The sequence below is a fragment of the Stegostoma tigrinum genome, chromosome 20 (assembly GCF_030684315.1).
Source record: "Stegostoma tigrinum isolate sSteTig4 chromosome 20, sSteTig4.hap1, whole genome shotgun sequence".
NCBI lineage: Eukaryota > Metazoa > Chordata > Chondrichthyes > Orectolobiformes > Stegostomatidae > Stegostoma > Stegostoma tigrinum.
Genome location: NC_081373.1, coordinates 39,241,231 through 39,259,842, shown reverse-complemented (window position 1 = coordinate 39,259,842; position 18,612 = coordinate 39,241,231). Strand labels below are relative to the sequence as shown.

The 18,612-nt window shown below is 41.6% G+C and overlaps 1 protein-coding gene across 1 annotated transcript in view; it reads right to left on the bottom strand.

Annotated features, from left to right (window-relative positions):
* LOC125461780 (adhesion G protein-coupled receptor A3) overlaps positions 1 to 11,354 on the bottom strand; it is a 470,817-nt gene extending 459,463 nt beyond the window's left edge. The window contains exon 1 of the mRNA XM_048550975.2: positions 10,180 to 11,354. Coding sequence (XP_048406932.1) covers positions 10,180 to 10,397 — 218 coding nt within the window. The 5' untranslated portion in view covers positions 10,398 to 11,354. The remainder of the gene's footprint in view (positions 1 to 10,179) is intronic.
* Positions 11,355 to 18,612: the final 7,258 nt, after the last annotated feature.

Below are 18,612 nucleotides of genomic sequence, written 5' to 3'. Positions count from 1 at the left end.
TCCTTATGGACACAAGCTCACTTGTTGCATTTATTGACTAACCATCAAGAACAGACAGAATTTTCAGATGTTTTGCTCACTGTGTGATAAAGTATTGAGACACCTGTGTTGCCTCTGAAGAGGAAGGGCTGCTCTATTTTCTGCCTGTCAGATACTTAACAGGACATCAGTGGGTCATTGTCTAGAATCAAGGCTCAAGTGTCAGAAGTCCTTCCCAACTGGAGCTTCTGACTGACCAGTAATCCTAAGTACTGTGCTCAGCAGTGCCATGTAAAAGCCATAGCTGCCAGGAATGCAATCCCTGAGGTGATAGCGCAGGCTAAAGGTAGGTAAGTTCTGAGAGGTGGAGGGTATTTCTTGGTTTGATGCTCATTGGGAGAGAGGGTTTCAGAAGGAAGGGCATGGATGATTGTCAGCAACTGTATTCCTGCCTAAAGTACATGCCTTTCATCAAGTTCTGAGTGCACTTATTCCCAACTGGGTTAATCCCAACAGCAAGGTTAGCCATGGGCCTTCCCAAATAAAACTTAATTTGGGTGGACTCGAGAGGATGTCACCTTCACCTGCCTCTCCACCTCTTGGACCAGAAAATGTTTCCCATTATTTCAGAGATAAGAATTAGACAATGAAGTGTTCTGGAGTTTCCTTATCATGCAAAATGTACTAAAATGCAAATTCATTGCTGCCATCCACCAGCACCTCCAGGTCCATGTCAACCATGGAAACAGCAAACATCCCTAAATGTAGAGGCTCGAATACAATATTATGAAATTAAGTTCCTGGCTTGCCATGAGGAAAATCATGTGCAACTGGGTGCCAGTGAACTCCGAAGGGTGCAAGCAGCAGCAAGTACTCCTGCCTTTCAAACTGCACAATTTCACAGGATGTGACGTAAGGCCCCGGTGCATAATTAATGAGGTGAAGAGTGGAAGATTGTCTGAAAATAGCTGCTGTGAGCCATCGTTCAACAAACGACTTTAACAGCTTTAGTCTAAACTGTCTTTAACTCCTCTACTTTGTAGGGACTGAAGACCAACTCTCAGATACTGCCTAATAATGTCCCCCAGACTATGACCCCATCAAGCTCTGGTTTTCAATACTGTCACAGAGATCTCCGCTGCACAAGTTCGCACCTGAGAGTCCCCCAAAATTGAGGAAGGGTCACCAGACCTGAAACATTAACTTTGAACTTTTTCTTCACAAATACTGCAAGACCTGCTGAATTTCCAACAACTCCTCTCTGATGAAGGGTCTGGGCCCGAGGCGTCAGCTTTTGTGCTCCTGAGATGCTGCTTGGCCTGCTGTGTTCATCCAGCCTCACATTTTATTATTTTGGAATCTCCAGCATCTGCAGTTCCCATTATCTCTGAATTTCCAACAACTTCTGTTTTTGTTATTGCTCAGCCTGCTTCTGTCTACTTCAGATTTCCAGCATCTGCGGTATGTTGCTTGCATTTCATTGTCAATGGGAAAAAAAGCTTTTAATTACAATAAACCCTAGAACAATTCAGCACCAAACATCACTGTAACATCTCTATAGTTCCTTTTGGATCCCTGCCATTTCACTTTATTTCAAAGTTGCTCGACAAATGTTCATTTCCCAGGCATTCAGGCAGCGCCACTTGGATTAGACATGACAACATATGCATTGAAAGTGTTCTTTGCCTCTGCTTCTGGCTTGAATACTTACTGGGTCAGTCCCATCAATATGCAGGTAGCCTGCGACAATCAGCATAACATTGTATAACTCAAAGCCAAGTTCCTAGCAGCAATTTTGATGCCTCAATTTTTTGATATTCTTCTCTTGCAGAATTATTTGAAGGATAAAGCACAACACAGGGTTGGTGTTAGAATTTAAACATGTTCGAGATGCTTATTTTCATGCCAAGTTCAAAAGGTGTCCATCCACAGGCAAGATCTCACTTGCTATGAACTGAAACATCAGTCTACGTACAAAGTAATCTGGTCCGGCAAGCCACAGAGTGAACAAAGAACTCTTTTTACCAATGGGGTACTGCACACTGAACATAACATATTTTTGATCTTGCCAACTGATGGACAACTAATTTTGTAACAGATTGTATACCTTACTATAATTTACATTCTCACGACAAATCAAGTCTCTTAAAGTAAAGCTGAACGTGAACAAGAGCAACTCCAACATATATTGCTGGATCACAGCCTTCATTTGTATACATTCATAGTTTGAAAATAGTAAATGTCTCTTTGTACCTGCAGCAAAAAAAAAGAGTACAGGACTGAAATCTCCATGCCAGCTGCTGATCAAGCTAAGCTTCACAATAATAATACCTGGCACTGTTGGTACAAACAAAGAATCAAATGCTGCATCCAGGAAACAGTTATTTTAAAGTCTCACAAAGCTCTGTATATATGATACAAAAGTAGAAATAACTTTTCAAAGAATCCCACACTTCTAGCAGGTAAAACTTGTGCCACTGAGTCATACTGGACAGTTTGATCTCGAGTCAGTCAACATTATGCAAGACGGCAGTCACAATTGGTCTGAACGGTCCATGTCGAAGGATGCCAATAGGGGTCAAGCAGAGCTCCTGATCATGATCCAGTGATCCCTACTGGGAAATGTATGTTTTTGGCCAACAGATGAGAGCAGGATTAAATTTCCTGTGGTGCCTTAAACAATAGAAAAGCACATTGTCAGTCATTCCCTGTGCCCACACATGCATAATAGGAAATCTCTGCAAGAGTTGCCAGAGCCACATAATCGTACTCACAGGAATTAACACACTTAGGGGAAGAACTAAGTAATGGCAATTAAATTTAGAAAAGAAAAATAATGATTTCTGAAATTGTTTCAGAAACTCTGGCACGTGCTGAATGTCAGACCTCTGAATTTTGTTTTTCTTTTACATGTCAAATCATCTAATGAAGATCAATAAAAGACAAACTTTAATGTAGATTTCAACTTGCACTGGTAAAGTGCCCTGGCTATTCAAAGATAAATGCATTTTGATTATTATATTTTTGAAATGCAAAATATATTCTGTGAACTATTGATTGATGTTTTAATTTTGATATAATCACACGTGACTAGTAATGACTGAATTATTTTGTTTTATCAAATTAATGTTTAGAAATGTATTGTCGATATAAACAAACTCATATTTCATATTGAAAAATAGTCTTTTGTGTATCTGGTATAATATCTTAGTTCAATCATACTATTGTTATATTCACCCAGCATTTTAATGAGTTCAAAGCATCCATGTCATTCTCATAACTTCTCACAATATCTTTACAATAACAATTACCACTGGATACTGCAAAGGCTACGGGCCCTGACAACATTCCAGCAATAATACTGAAGATTTGTGCTCCAGAACTTGCCTCTCCCCGAGCCAAACTGTGCCAGTACAGTTACAACACTGGCATCGACTGGATAATGTGGAAAATTGCCCAGGTATGTCCTGTACCTAAAACATAGGACAAATCTAACCCAGCCAATTACCGCCCCATCGTTCTAAGTTTCGATCGTCAGTAAAGTGATAGAAGGTGTCATCAACAGTGCTATCAGGTAGCATCTGCTCAGAAATAACCTGCTCAGTGACGCCCAGAGACAATCCAACCACTGCCCCTTCGCATTCAATGGTATTACTATCATTGAATCTCCCCACTATTAACATCCAAGGGCTATCATTAAGCAGAAGCTCAACTGGACTCACCACATAAACACAGTGCCTACACGAGAAGGTCAGAAGCCAGGAATAATGCGGTAAATAACTCAGCTCCTCACTCCCCAAAGCTTGCCCTCCATCTACAAAGCACTCTCCAAAGCCTGTCTACCATCTACATGGCATAAATCAGGACTGTGATGGAATACTCCCCACTTGCCTGGATGAGTGCAGCCCCAACAACACTCAAGAAGCGTGACAGCATCCAGGGCAAAGCAGCCCGCTTGATTGGCATTACATCCACGAGCATCCATGCCCTCTACCACTGACGCTCAGCAGCAGTACTGTCTACAAGATGCATTGCAGAAGTTCACCAAAGATCCTCAGACAACATCTTCCAAACCCATGACCATCCATGTAGAAGGACAAGGGCAGTGGATATATGAAAACACCACTACCTTCAAGTTCCCCTCCAAGCCACTCACCATCCTGACTTGGAAGCACATTGTTGTTCCTTCACTGTCCCTGGGTCAAAATCCTGGAATTCCCTGACAGCGTTGTTGGCCATCCCACAGCAGATGGACTGCAGCGATTCAAGAAGGCAGCTCACCAGCGCCTTCTCAAGGGCAACTAGGGACAGACAATAAATGCTAGCCAGCCAGCAACGCTTATAATCCCACAAAAGGAATAAAAAAGAACTTTTTTCGCATAGTAATAAAAATATCTGCATATTAAGTTGCTTCATGACGAATCCACATCTACTTTTCTGCTGTGTATTTACATAGCTCTCAGTAAGGCCTACACCTTTAAGACAGTTGGATGGCATCACAACATGAGATGCTTTGAGATGTTATGTTTGGATGAATTTATTCGTGACAGAGTAGGCCAGTCAGTCAGTCAGCTAGACAACTATGTACATAATACAATAGTAATATGGGTAAGAATATAAACTTAACTAACTGTAGGTCGGAGATGTCATGTTCATGTACACAGTTGGTTGTTAGTAAACTTCCATATATCTGTCTCAAGAAGAACCACTCTGTGTTATATGGGCTAATATGTATAAAATCATGTTACATCATTTTCTATAAGGAACTGGCACACAAGAATAGACTTTTTAAAAATACTATTATTCTAAATAAATAAATTTTTTGAATGTTAATTCAAAATAGTTTATTACTGCAAAACACTTAGGGATCAGACAGAGATAGCAAGCTTTGCAGGTGCCAGAGTCAGAGACAGCACAGTATGCAGCTGGAGGAACACAGCAGGCCAGGCAGCATCAGAGGAGCAGGAAAGTTGATGTTTTGGGTTGAGACTGAAGAAGGGTCCCGACCCGAAACATCAACTTTCCTGCTCCTCTGATGCTGCCTGGCCTGCTGTGTTTCTCCAGCTCCATACTGAAGAATCATTACAACTTTTATATGATCCTGCATTTCCAAACATAATGAAAAGGTTCAGAGATAATGGGAACTGCAGATGCTGGAGAATTCCAAGATAATAAAACGTGAGGCTGGATGAACACAGCAGGCCAAGTAGCATCTCAGGAGCACAAAAGCTGACGTTTCGGGCCTGGACGCTTCATCAGAGAGGGGGATGGGGAGAGTGAACTGGAATAAATAGGGAGAGAGGGGGAGGCAGACCGAAGATGGAGAGTAAAGAAGATAGGTGGAGAGAGTATAGGTGGGGAGGTAGGGAGGGGATAGGTCAGTCCAGGGAAGACGGACAGGTCAAGGAGGTGGGATGAGGTTAGTAGGTAGATGGGGGTGCGGCCTGGGGTGGGAGGAAGGGATGGGTGAGAGGAGGAACTGGTTAGGGAGGCAGGGACAGGTTGGACTGGTATTGGGATGCAGTGGGTGGGGGGGAAGAGCTGGGCTGGTTGTGTGGTGCAGTGGGGGGAGGGGACGAACTGGGCTGGTTTAGGGATGCAGTAGGGGAAGGGGAGATTTTGAAATGGTGATGACATTCCACATTAAGCAGAGGTTCACCTGCACATCTGCCAATGTGGTATACTGCATCCACTGTACCCGGTGTGGCTTCCTCTACATTGGGGAAACCAAGCGGAGGCTTGGAGACCGCTTTGCAGAACACCTCCGCTTAGTTCGCAACAAACAACTGCACCTCCCAGTTGCAAACCATTTCCACTCCCCCTCCCATTCTTTAGATGACATGTCCATCATGGGCTTCCTGCACTGCCACAATGATGCCACCCGAAGGTTGCAGGAACAGCAACTCATATTCCGCCTGGGAACCCTGCAGCCATATGGTATCAACGTGGACTTCACCAGTTTCAAAATCTCCCCTTCCCCTACTGCATCCCTAAACCAGCCCAGTTCGTCCCCTCCCCCCACTGCACCACACAACCAGCCCAGCTCTTCCCCCCCACCCACTGCATCCCAAAACCAGTCCAACCTGTCTCTGCCTCCCTAACCGGTTCTTCCTCTCACCCATCCCTTCCTCCCACCCCAAGCCGCACCCCCAGCTACCTACTAACCTCATCCCACCTCCTTTACCTGTCCGTCTTCCCTGGACTGACCTATCCCCTCCCTACCTCCCCACCTATACTCTCTCCACCTATCTTCTTTACTCTCCTTCTTCGGTCCACCTCCCCCTCTCTCCCTATTTATTCCAGTTCCCTCTCCCCATCCCCCTCTCTGATGAAGGGTCCAGGCCCGAAACGTCAGCTTTTGTGCTCCTGAGATGCTGCTTGGCCTGCTGTGTTCATCCAGCCTCACATTTTATTATCTTATAATGAAAAGGTTTGTACTTTTGCATTAAAATCAAAATAGTGATGTTATTTACAACATGCTGCTGAGGGTACAAAAGTCACACTTTTTCTCTTAAATATAATTAATCAAAGAGCAAATGCCCAAATGAACGTTAGAAGCAATATTTTATATAGAGAAAGAACAGAGAACAACACAGATAGGCAAAAATAGTGGAGCAAGAAACTGCTGAACAACTTAATAAGAGAAACATATCAATGTGGTGTGTCAAAGGAGACATTAGATGAGTAATAAGGACAAAATGCTACTCCGAGAACTGAGCAGGAAACTAGAAACCACTAAAAAAGCGGTGACTTCTGCCAATGACTCATGGTAGACACACACAAATGTAATTAATCATTGCTGGTGTAATTAGACCTATCATGTGCTTTAATTAAGCAAAATGTTTACACTTCCCTTACTTATAGAAACACCATACGTTACACTCACTCTGAAGAAAAGTAGATGCTTCGGTGTGAATTCCAACACAAGGTGCAGCCGACAGTTCAGCTAATCACAAACAGCAAAATCAGTGTATAACCATGAAGCCTGACATAGAATTACAGCACAAATAATAGTTAGAGTTTATATGACATAAAAACTATTTTCTGTCAGATATACTCATACTTAGTTATTCTTTCTTTCATTCTTTTTATTCTTTCACAGGATGTGGACTCCATTAGCAAGATCAGTATTTGTTGCCCATCCTTAAATGCTCTTGAATCTAACGGCATGTGAGGGGAGTTAAGTGTCAACCCACGCTGCTGTTGAATACATACCTTACTTAAGGCGGGAAGGGATTCCAGAGGAAGGAGTAATCTCAACAGTTTTTACTGTCTGTTCATATACTTAGGAAATTAATAATTTAGAAGTGGATAAAAATTGTTCAAAACATATTTATTAAAGACTAGATCTGTACTTTTTATGACATGAACTTTTTTATGAAGGTAGATGTAAGAAAAACACATCAATCAGAACACGGGAGTCTCCAGCTGGGCCACCATTTATTGCCCATTCCTAAGTGTCTCTGAGAAGGTGCTGGTGAGCTCCTTTCTTGAACCACTGCAGCCCATGTGCTGCAGGTGTACCCACAGTACTGTTAGGGAAAGAGTTGCAGGATTTTGGCCCAGCCACAGCGAATGAATTGCAGTGAAGTTTTAAGTTGGGAAGGTGCATGGGTTGACAGAAACTTGCCGGTGGTGGTGTTCCTGTGTATCTGCCGCCCTTGTCCTTCTCTATAGTAGTGCTTGTGGATTTGGAAGCAGCTGTCTAAAGGGCCTTAATGCCTTGTTATGGTGCATCTTGTAGTTGGTACACACTGCTCCCATTGTGCATCAGTGACGGAGAGAGTGAATGTTAAAAATATGAGATGGAGTGCCAAACATGTGGGCTACTTTGTCCTGGATGCTGTTAAGATGTTTGAGTGTTCTTTAAGCTGCAGTCATCCAGGCAAGTGGAGAGTTTTCCATCACACCCCTGATGTATGTCTTTAGATGGAGGACAGACTTTGACCTTACAGGAGGTGAGTTATTCACCACAGAATTCTTAGCCACTGACTCGCTCTTGAAACTACAGTATTTAGATGTCTCATAGTTTCTGGTCAATGGGAATCCCCAGGATACGGATAATTTTTATTTATTCATTCAGTTTATGTTTTTATCACTGGCTGCCCAGCATTTATTACCCATCCTTAGTTGACCTTGAGAAGGTGATGATGAGCTGCCTTCTTGAACTGCTCCAGTTCATATCCTCCAGATTTACCCATAATTCTATTACGGAGTAAGTCACCAGACTTATGATTTAGTGACACTGTTCTGATAGATAAATCATGTTTCACAAAAATAAGAGAAATTTATTCCAAAATTTGCCAATAAGGAGTACAAAATGAGAGATGATACTTCAATGTAATGATAGTACTCCTACTTAGAACATGATCACACATCATGGAATGTGAGAATACATGAAATCATCACATGATGGATTCCTGATAACTGGATTCCTTCGATAAGCATTATTTACTTTCATGTAGCAAGAGCAAAAAAGATCAAAGTGCTAGTAACCTTGGATCACAAACAAATCTTCCAGTGGCTATTGACTAACACAAACAGATGTACAGCAATCAGGCATTGCCCATCTGCTCAGTGTCTTTGCTCAGGGACGAAAAGAAACAAATGAGAATGATTCTGTTAAATGAATGAAATTCTAAAATTTAAATATAACGTGCATAACATTTGTATATTTGAATGTAATAGATCTATTTGATGCTGTAAAATGTTAATTTGTAATTCTTTATTCCTTGTTTAGTATTTGTAAATATTTCTTGTTTAGTTTTTGTAATCGTTAACAACTTTTAGTATCTTGTTCTGGTGGAGAAAAGTTCTAACATCACCACTCAACATCAAGCAGAGCCATCTTAACTACTTGCTTTTATTTGTAAACTATGCTTTATTGCGCTCGGTGCTTATTCAAGAGAGAGCTCTTGCTTCTATTCCTTTAGGCAGAGTCATATCATAGGATAGCAACTTGCATTTAACAACACCCCAAGCTGTCTCATGAAAGTGCTGCTCGGCCAAGTTGAAAGACTCAAGAGAAAATTAGGAAAGCAAAATCACCCAGGATGTGGTCGAGGTCTCAACAGCTAGTACAGGCACAGGCCATCAACTCATTTATGTACTTTCTAATCAATCTGTTCAGAGATGTTATTGTAGAACTCTGGAGTATGTGGGACACTTACCTCGGTGTTTTGGCTTAAGAGGTAGGGCACTACCACTGTGCCACTGCAGCCTATCCCACAGCTCATTAAAAAAGAAGTGTCTGGATACGCACTTCACAATATATAACCTGCAGGGTTACAGACCAAATTCTAGGAAGTGTGGATAGCTGGGGGTGACTTCTCTTTCACCTGGTGCGGGCATAATGGGCTAAAGCTGCTGCTTTCTGTGTCATAAACTTTTGATAATTCTAAGACTCTTTCCAGAAGAAGAACACTCACCACTTTGCAGAGAATAAATGCCAACTCTAACCGTGCATGAAAGTACATTTTAAGGGTGCCCATGCATTTGAATCTTTCTTGTATACCAGCTGCCGGGGTAGCCCTTCAGCCACAGCTGTGCAACAGTTACACAAAGCCCTTTTCTAGATCAGTTATAACTGTTAACCTGCCAATTGTGCAGCATATTCCACAGATACCATTCATACAAATAAATGCAAACAAATGCCAGAAAAGCAACAATAAGCTCTAAATATTATGATAAATATCAAAGAATGATGCTATTTCTTAAAATATGCAACTTGTATTTTTTTTCTTTAAATTGGTACTCGTGTAATAGCTTATCGGGAAAAATAGAACCATAGTAGAGGAGACTATTCGACTCATCCTGTCGGTACCTGCTCCCGAAAGAGTTACCCAGCTAGTCCCATTCTCCAGACCTGTCAGTTCATCACTTTCAAATATGTATCCAGCTCTCTTTAGAAACCTCGTGAACAATATTTTCGCGATGTATTTCTTATCAGAAATTACGGTGGTGTAGTTTTAAGTAACCCCTAATTCACACAGACAACATGGATCATTGATGTTAAGGGTTTGGCCACTGTCTGTTCTGCTGACAGACACAGGTAGGACTGAGCCCCATCCCAGTAGAGGGTCTTCGACATTGGAGGGTTCAGGGAGCTGTCGGCTAAAGCACTTAGCGATTGGATGACATAAACGGCATCCCCGTTGATGTGGCGCTCATGCAGAAACGAAATCCAAGCGCAGTACTTACAATGTGACGGTCTGGTTGGGCAGGAGGCTGGATTGCAAAGTTTCCAACAACTCGCCATGACTGCACGCCACTTTGATTCGGATGATCTGTCTGCCTGGCCCTTTCGAGCGCTCACTGGTACAGCTGCAACTATCTATGATCAGGTCAGGGCAGCTTCTGTTGCCGGCTGTGACTCCAAACAATCCGGCGACCAAGTGCACCCAGAGCAAGAGTTTCATTGTGAATCGGATCTCGGGACAGAGTTCTGCAGCCCCCGTCTCACGTTGTCTGAACTGCTCATTTCACCAGTGAATGCCGGGGACAGGCGGGTTAGTGATAAGCCTGCAAACCCCTCCCTGAAACTGTCCAATCTCACCTAATGACAGAGCATCGCCAGCATTTAGTTCCTTGCCAACTGTTGATGCAGAATCGCTGGCATTTGTCTCGGGAGGTACCATTTGGCTGACACTGGTTGCGCTTGTCGGGCTGTCACTGGGTTTGAGCTCTGTGTCACACACACACACACACACACACACACACGGGAACAGGTGACAGTCCTTGTGCCCGGCTTCTCCCAGTTGACCAGCTGCAGCCCCGTCTCCTTTGAAACGCCGCACGTTTCACATTTCTCCAGCCACGGGCGGCCTGAGATCTCAAGGCACGGCCGCAGTTCGGCGTATGGCTGCCGAGTTGTCTCCCAATGGCACGGTTTAAGGGGAAAAATAATACATAAAGATCCCCCCTCCTTGAGTGTGCAGCTGGAAACTCAACAGGTCCCGAGGTGCCGCGGCCGCGGCTCCCGTGCGCTCAGCTCTGCCCAGGAGTGGAGCTGTCACTGGGCAGGCAGGCTGAGGGGCTAAGTGGCTGTCAGTCCGCCCTAAATTCGCCCAGCCTCCAATCAGGCAGCCTTCAAACTTGCAGCGCTGTTCCTGCTTGCTGCTGGTAAGGGGGTGGGGAGACAATTTGGCTGCAGCCTGCAATGGTTCACTGCTATGACCACGTTCCCTTCGGCATTGTTTAGATTTGACTTCGACAATGCTCCCCCGGCGCAGTTCATCAAGTGGGAGCAGGAAAGCGCCGAACTGTACAAAAGAAAACTTTGTTGTTGTTGTGTGCGGGAGAAATGCTGTGATTCACGTGACTCGAGGAGAACGGATGCACGGCAAATGACTGACCTTGTATCTGTGTTTGCACCGTTACTTTCCCACTCAACTGTCAATGACACTACAGACAGCGACACTCACCCGTTCCTGTTTCAGATAGACATATGTACTGCGCCTCGTGTTTAAGCAGGTTTTGAAACTCTCATGTAGTATTTATGTAACATATGTTTTCATATTTGATCGATATGCCTATCCTCTTCATAAGCTACTGTGGAGCCTCAAACAAGCTGATAGTTCGGACAGCACTCATTATCTTCTAACAGCCTTTCACAAGAACAGATCATTTTGCCAGTGAAAATGCATTTCTTTCATTAAAAGAACACTTACTTTTGCTCATTGGTAAGGAATCATTAAACACCATTTTAGAACAATCTGTGGGACTTTTTTATGTGTGAGTTCAGAGTACTGGAATTTTGCAGATACTTTCTTGTTTCCTGTGTTTAGAATTTTATCAATCCTGCTGAATAATTTAGACACAGGGCAGTCAACAGACATTTGTCTCAATGAGTATTACTGCCAATATATTTCCCTCAATATATCTCATTCTCTTTTGAAATCATTGATCATCTCCACTTCTGCCATCCTCGTAAGCAACGTGTTCCAGTTCATTTCCATTCAGTATTTTTAAAAAAAATTCTTCACATTAGCCTGCAACCCCTAGCCTATAACCTTAAATCCCTGTCCTGAGTCCTCGTACCATCAGCTAATGGGAAGAGGTTTTCCTTGTAGACACTGGTTAGATGTCAGCTGGAGTATTGTGTACAGTTCTGGGTGCCTACCCTTTAGGAAGGAAGGGAATGTATTAGAGAGAGTTCAAAAGTTCTTTATGTGAATGGTTCAAGTGATGAGAAACTTCAGTCTTGAAGTTTGAACTGTTTTTCTTGGAGAGAAGATCTGATTGAAGTACTCAAAATCATGAATGGCCTGAACACAGCAGAAGGGGAGAAACTTCTCCCATTCATAAATGGATGAAGAGCTCAGGGTACAAATTTAAAGGGACGTGCAAAAGAAGTAAATGTGATATGAAAGAAAAATATATTCACACAGTGAGTCTTTCAAGCTGGAATGTCCTGCCTGTAAGTGTGGTGGAAACAGGTTTGTTTGAGGAATTCAACAGGGCATTAAATGATTATTTAAACAGAAACGATTTGCAGGGTCATGGGGAAAAGACAGGAATGATGATCTATTCGTTATGCTTATTTGAGCTTAATAATCTTCTGCACTGTGGCAATTCTGTGATTCTGTGACAAGCCTTTCATAATCTTGAATACTTCCATCAAATCTCCCTTCAACATCCTTTGCTCCATGGAGATTAATCCCAGCTTCTGTAACATTATCTTGCAACTAAACCCTTCCCCTCAAACTCTGGAACCATTCTGATGATACTCATTCTCTCATAAAAACTCTTCTGGAAGTATGGAGAAAAGAACTGGATGGAATACTCTAGCTGTGGCTTAACTAAAGCTTTTATAAAGGTTTACCATAATGTTTCTGTTTTTGCTCCGAATAACTCTGCCTATGAAGACTCTACCGCACATAATTGTGTACAAGTTGTGATTCTAAGCTAAACTTTTAATCAAAAATCACGGGTCAGTTTTCACAGGAGCAACATTTTGGAGGGATTTAAGTCCCATCATCTTATAGAATTGCCAAACAGAGTCTGTTCCTACCAACCCTGTCCCCAAAAAAGATCGTAAAATGTCTATTATTATTGAATTTTTCTTTAAAATTACTGTATGTGAAATCAAGGTTTTCTGTCGAAGTACAGAATTGTTTATTTCTTAAATCTGGTACATCATCCAGGAATGACTTTGAAATTTGCTTTGCCTAATAATCTTGTTTATTTCAGTGTAAGAATTTGAATTGATGTATTAAAAACTGGCAATCTATTGTGATTGCTTTCATTGACATACTTTATAACTTAAGTTTTCCACTGCAGCCACATGTTAAGCCTACCTTCACAACTGATCCTCATGTATCTACTTAAGCCATGTAGAATGCTTCCTCCAGTCCCTAAAGTTTTTCCCAAATATTGTGGTCACCTGATATTACATGTTGATGCACGTTGATGAAGTACTAAACAGCTGTCTTCAAACGTATGATCCTTTAAGGCAGGGTTGCTACAGGGTCAGTTTGAATTCTGCAGCAAATGGAAGGTTAATGCAAATAATTTGAATTTTTTGGCTAAAATTCAGGGGTTAACCTACAGATGAGCTCTGCAAAAAAATGAATGATTTTGTTTGGCTTTAATTAGGGGTCAACCTTCACATGATATCAACTTTATTTATGCAAATACAGTACTTTTTTTCAAATTGTCGAGTGACAAATTGGCAATGCCTTTCCTACATTACAGGTAAAGTTTCCAAAAGAATCCATTGGCAATAAAGCAGAATGTAAAATACTGAGGTTATGAAAGATGCCATTGCAATTGTGCATTTCCATTCAAAATAAAACTGCATATTTTAAATCCTTTAAAAACCTGACTGAATCTAGACTGCAATAACACAACTGCACAGGATTCAGGTGCTGGAAATCAGAAATAAAAATGGAAGGTGATGGAAATACTCAGATTATCTGGCAGTATCTATAGAGAGTAACACAGAGCTAACAACTCAGGAGTTTGACTCCTCATCCGAAAATGATTTAGATAACCAGAAATGTTAATTCTGTTTCTCACTCCACAGATGCTGCCAAATCTTCTGCTTACTTACAGAATCGCAGGCTTTAACTTGAACTGAGTACTGAGGAGTTTCTGCATTGCTATCTGTTTGATAAAATATTTAATAGGGAGCCTGCGTAAAATCTGAGCACAAATTCCGATTAAGGTAGAAATTTCTGTGCACGTTTTGGTGTGTACTGATAACCGAAAACTTGGGATTAGATGCCTCCACAATCATCATTCAATTAAAACTGGTGATTGGGTTCCCAAGGAGGGAGACCCAGTTGGTGACAATGAGCACTGGAAATCTAGCAAATGCATTAGCAGAGTTAGATAAGCACTAGACTGTCTTAAAATGGCTGAGCCTTTTGCTTTTACACTTCTGTGGCACATTCATGGGGTCATTGACCAGAGACCCCAGTGGCAATTTCACCTATCACTTCCAAATTATCTGGTGGTCAGTCTAATGCCAGATAATTTTCAGTGGAGTCAGCCACTAGCCTCCAATTGGTCCTTTAATTAATCTAAGTGGTTACTTATCACTGCTGGGTGGGTGCACGCACCCCACCTCTGCCAAGATCGCTCACATGCACTGGGACAATTTTTCCTTGTCTCACCTCCAAACCTGCCCGTATGGAAGACTCTGACCCCTGTGTCACAGCTCATGGCAAATTTTAAAGAAGTTCAAAGAGTTCACCCTGTATCCTGGCCAACATACTCCCCAATCAACAATATCCAATCTGAGCCAATATACCCCCTCAGCCAATATTGCAAAAATTCATCTAAATTGGTCACTTTTCATATTGCTTGCCATTTACAAAATATCTGACAGGTTTTCCAATACACTAGTAGTTGCTGCATTTCCGTTAATCATGTGTGGTGTGTCTTAAAAATGTTTTGAAATTTGATGCTTATCTGTACTGTCTCTCTTTGTATTGCATATGTATTAATGTTCATTTACATTTCTTACAATGACACTTTTTTTTATAAGAACACAGCAATTTATTTAACTTACAACAAATGTTGAAAGCAATGCTAAGCTTGTGGTCAGAGATAATGGGAACTGCAGATGCCGGAGAATCCAAGATAACAAAGTGTGAAGCTGGATGAACACAGCAGGCCAAGCAGCACCTCAGGAGCACAAAAGCTGACGTTGCGGGCCCAGACCCTTCATCAGAGGGTCATCAGAGGGTCATCAGAGACCCTGATGAAGGGTCTAGGCCCGAAACATCAGCTTTTGTGCTCCTGAGATGCTGCTTGGCCTGCTGTGTTCATCCAGCTTCACACTTTGTTATCAGTAATGCTAAGCTGTGCAGAATGAACTTCCACAAAACAGACATGAACACAAAAAGAAATTGTGGGATTGTTTTGAGTCAGATGTAAAAGGATGCAGACTAATTTACTTCTGAGACTAGAATATTAGATATTAAATATTTTTTCAAGGGTTATGCTCATCTTTTGAGAAGGTGGTTGTGAGCTGCCTTCTTGAAAGTCTACAGTCCATCTCGATAGTCTATCTGATATACTTACATTGACACTGCTGTTTAGAAAGGACTTCCTGAATTTTGACAAAGCATCAGTGAAGAAACAGCGATTTAGTGTGGCTTAACAGGATCTTGCAGATGATTGTATTCCCATGTGTCCCTAGCCTCTGTCACCTAGCCTTAGGTGATTGAAGTTGAGGGTTTGGAAGATACCTTAAAGAAGACTTGGCAAGTTGCTGCGGTTCATCTTGTATGTGACTGCGCACAGCGAAAGGTGTTGGAAGGAGTTGATGTTTAGATTTGAGAATGTGATGCCAATCAGTTGAATTATTTTGTCCTGGATGGCGTCAAGATTCATGACAGTTATTGGAGCTGCACTCATCCAAGCAAGTGGGGAGTGTTCTATCACTCTCCTGAGTTGTGCATTGTAAATGGTGGACAGAATTTGGAGAACCTGGAGGTTTATTTGTCACACAATTCATCACCTCCCAGCTGCTCTTATAGCCACAGTACTTTTTTGGCTGGCCCGGTTCAGTTTGTGGTCAGTTGTAACTCCCAAGATATTTGATCATGAGAGGTTCAATTTTGGTAATGTCATTTTATGTGGAGAGAAGGCATTTAGATTCATTTTTATTGGAGATGGTCATTGCATGACATGAATATTATTCAGCACTTATCAACCTTAGCCTGAACGTTGACCACAGAAGTTACAGAATTCCTACAGTGTGGAAGCAGGCTATTTGGCCCATCAAGTCCACACCTCCTCTCCAAAGAGCAACCTTTCTACTCACAGCCACCCCAACCTCATCCCTGTAACCCTGCATTCTCCATGGTTAAACCACGCAGCATACACATTCCTGGGCACTATGGGCAATTAAGCATGGCCAATCCACCTAACTGATTTTGGACTGTGGGAGGAAACTGGAGCACCCAGAGGAAACCAGGCAGATACGGGGAGAATGTGCAAACTCCACACAGAAAGTCACCTGAGCCTGGAATTGAAACTGGGCCCCCGGTACTGTGAGGCCAGGGGATCTAACCACCGAGCCACCATGCTGCCCTGTCTAATTGCATGCAGACATGGACTGTTTCATTATCTAAAGAATTGTGAATCATACTGCACACTGCACAAACATCAGAAAATTTACCACTTCTGATGCAAAGATGGAGGAAACATCATTGATGAAGCAGCTGAATGTGGTTAGCCTGGGGTGGACACCTTAAGGAACTCTTCCACTGATGTCACAAGACTGAGATAATTGTCCTTTTGGAAAAAACAGAACCATCATCTTTTGTCAGGACTCCATGATACCACATTTGGTGAAATGCTGTCTTGGTATCAATAGCAATCACTCTCACTTCACCCTTGCCTTGAATTCAACTCTTTTGTCCATGTTTTGAACAGGGCTGTTCTGAGGTGTGGAGCTGACTGATTCTGACAGAACTCAATTTGTGTGTCAGTGAACAGGTTGGAAATAAGTGCTGCCGGATAACATTGTCGACAATATCCTATACCTTCCATCATTTTGCTGACAATGATCAATAGACTGATACTTAGCAATTTTAGATTTGTTTTGTTTTGATAATTATATATGCTATAATGATGATAGCAGCTAAAGGTGGAAAAGCTTATTTTTTCTCCACTCTAACAGATGGTAATTTTCTTCATCCTGTTAATTATATCTATTTCTGTTTTCCTCCAGTTTCAAAATATTTTGTGCATTAAAAAGCAGCAAGAGTTATCCTGGAAACTACTTGGTGAACAATGTCTCACTGGGAACTACAAATGAAGAGAAATAAGGTGGGCCTCTCTTCAATGTCTTGCTTTAAGTGAACTGTCCATAAAACCAGTTCCTCATGCTTCTCAAATGTTAATGCTTTCTGCGTGTCTTCATCAACACTGATTAGATTAACTACTTGATTGGATAACTGGTGACACTAAACAGAATAAAATAAGTAAAAATGAGAATAAAATAAAGTAAAGCATGTCCTTATTGACTTTTGACCAATGCTACATCATTTAATGGTAATAAAATTAAACCACTACTTAAAGTCCAATTCCAAATTAATAGTACTATAGTGCATATGGTTTCTAAACGCAAAAGTCTAGCTTATGGATTAACAATAATGATCTTAATTGCATGTTGTTTCAAAGGAAACACTATAATATGTCTTCTATGCAATATATTGGTATATTTGCCAGGTCACAGTTGCATTTTTAATCCAAGCCAAAGTAATTACTCAGTGATATTAAATAATAAGAAGCTATACAAAATTTTGTTATCTTAAAGGAATATACAATAGCCATACAGTTGTCTTCTTTTCCAGTTCTCTACTTGAAGACAGGTTCTTTGTGATTATTCGCTGAAACAGGCAAGATGCTGACTTTCCTTGCAGTGAGTGTGAAGGCAGACCCTGAGCGTTTCCAGTGGGTTCAGGGATGGAGCCCTATGCTATTAGCATATTTGATCGATATCTGATATCTGATCGATATTCTAGCCATTTAGCCAACTGAACTAACAAGATATTTCTCCAGCTTGTCTATCTTACCATAAAAAAACATGAGTTTTATGAAATTTTTGGTGTTGTTTTCTCCACTGTCCTACATGATGGAACACCTTCTGAAGCAAGTGGCGTGTAGACCAACACAGTGCACTCCATGTATGGTTCTACTAGGACCAATCCACTTGCTGATGCTCTGCACTACAATTGCTTACACAATAAACTCTTGGTAGCAAAAACTGACTTCCCATTTCTCATAATAGAGGGCTCTTGCTGCATGTAACATTTCTGTGATTTGTATACAAGGAATCCCAATTTCTCTAAAGGGACCACATTTCCCAGTCTCAAACCAGTTAAAATATATCCTGCATTTCTTTTTAACATTTTATTCATATTTTTACTTTCCAAAATGGAAGTCTTCACATTTCCTCAGGTGTTATTAATAATCGTAGAATTTTACAGGTCATTCCACTCATCATGTCTGTACCAGCTGATCCCATTCTCCAGCACTATCTCTGTAACCGTTTAAATCCATAACTTTCAAATGTATATTCAGCTCTCTCTAGAAACCTTATATGGAATCTGCCACCATTACTCTCTCAGGCAGCGCATTCCAAATCCAAACAATTCTCTAAATAAATAAATT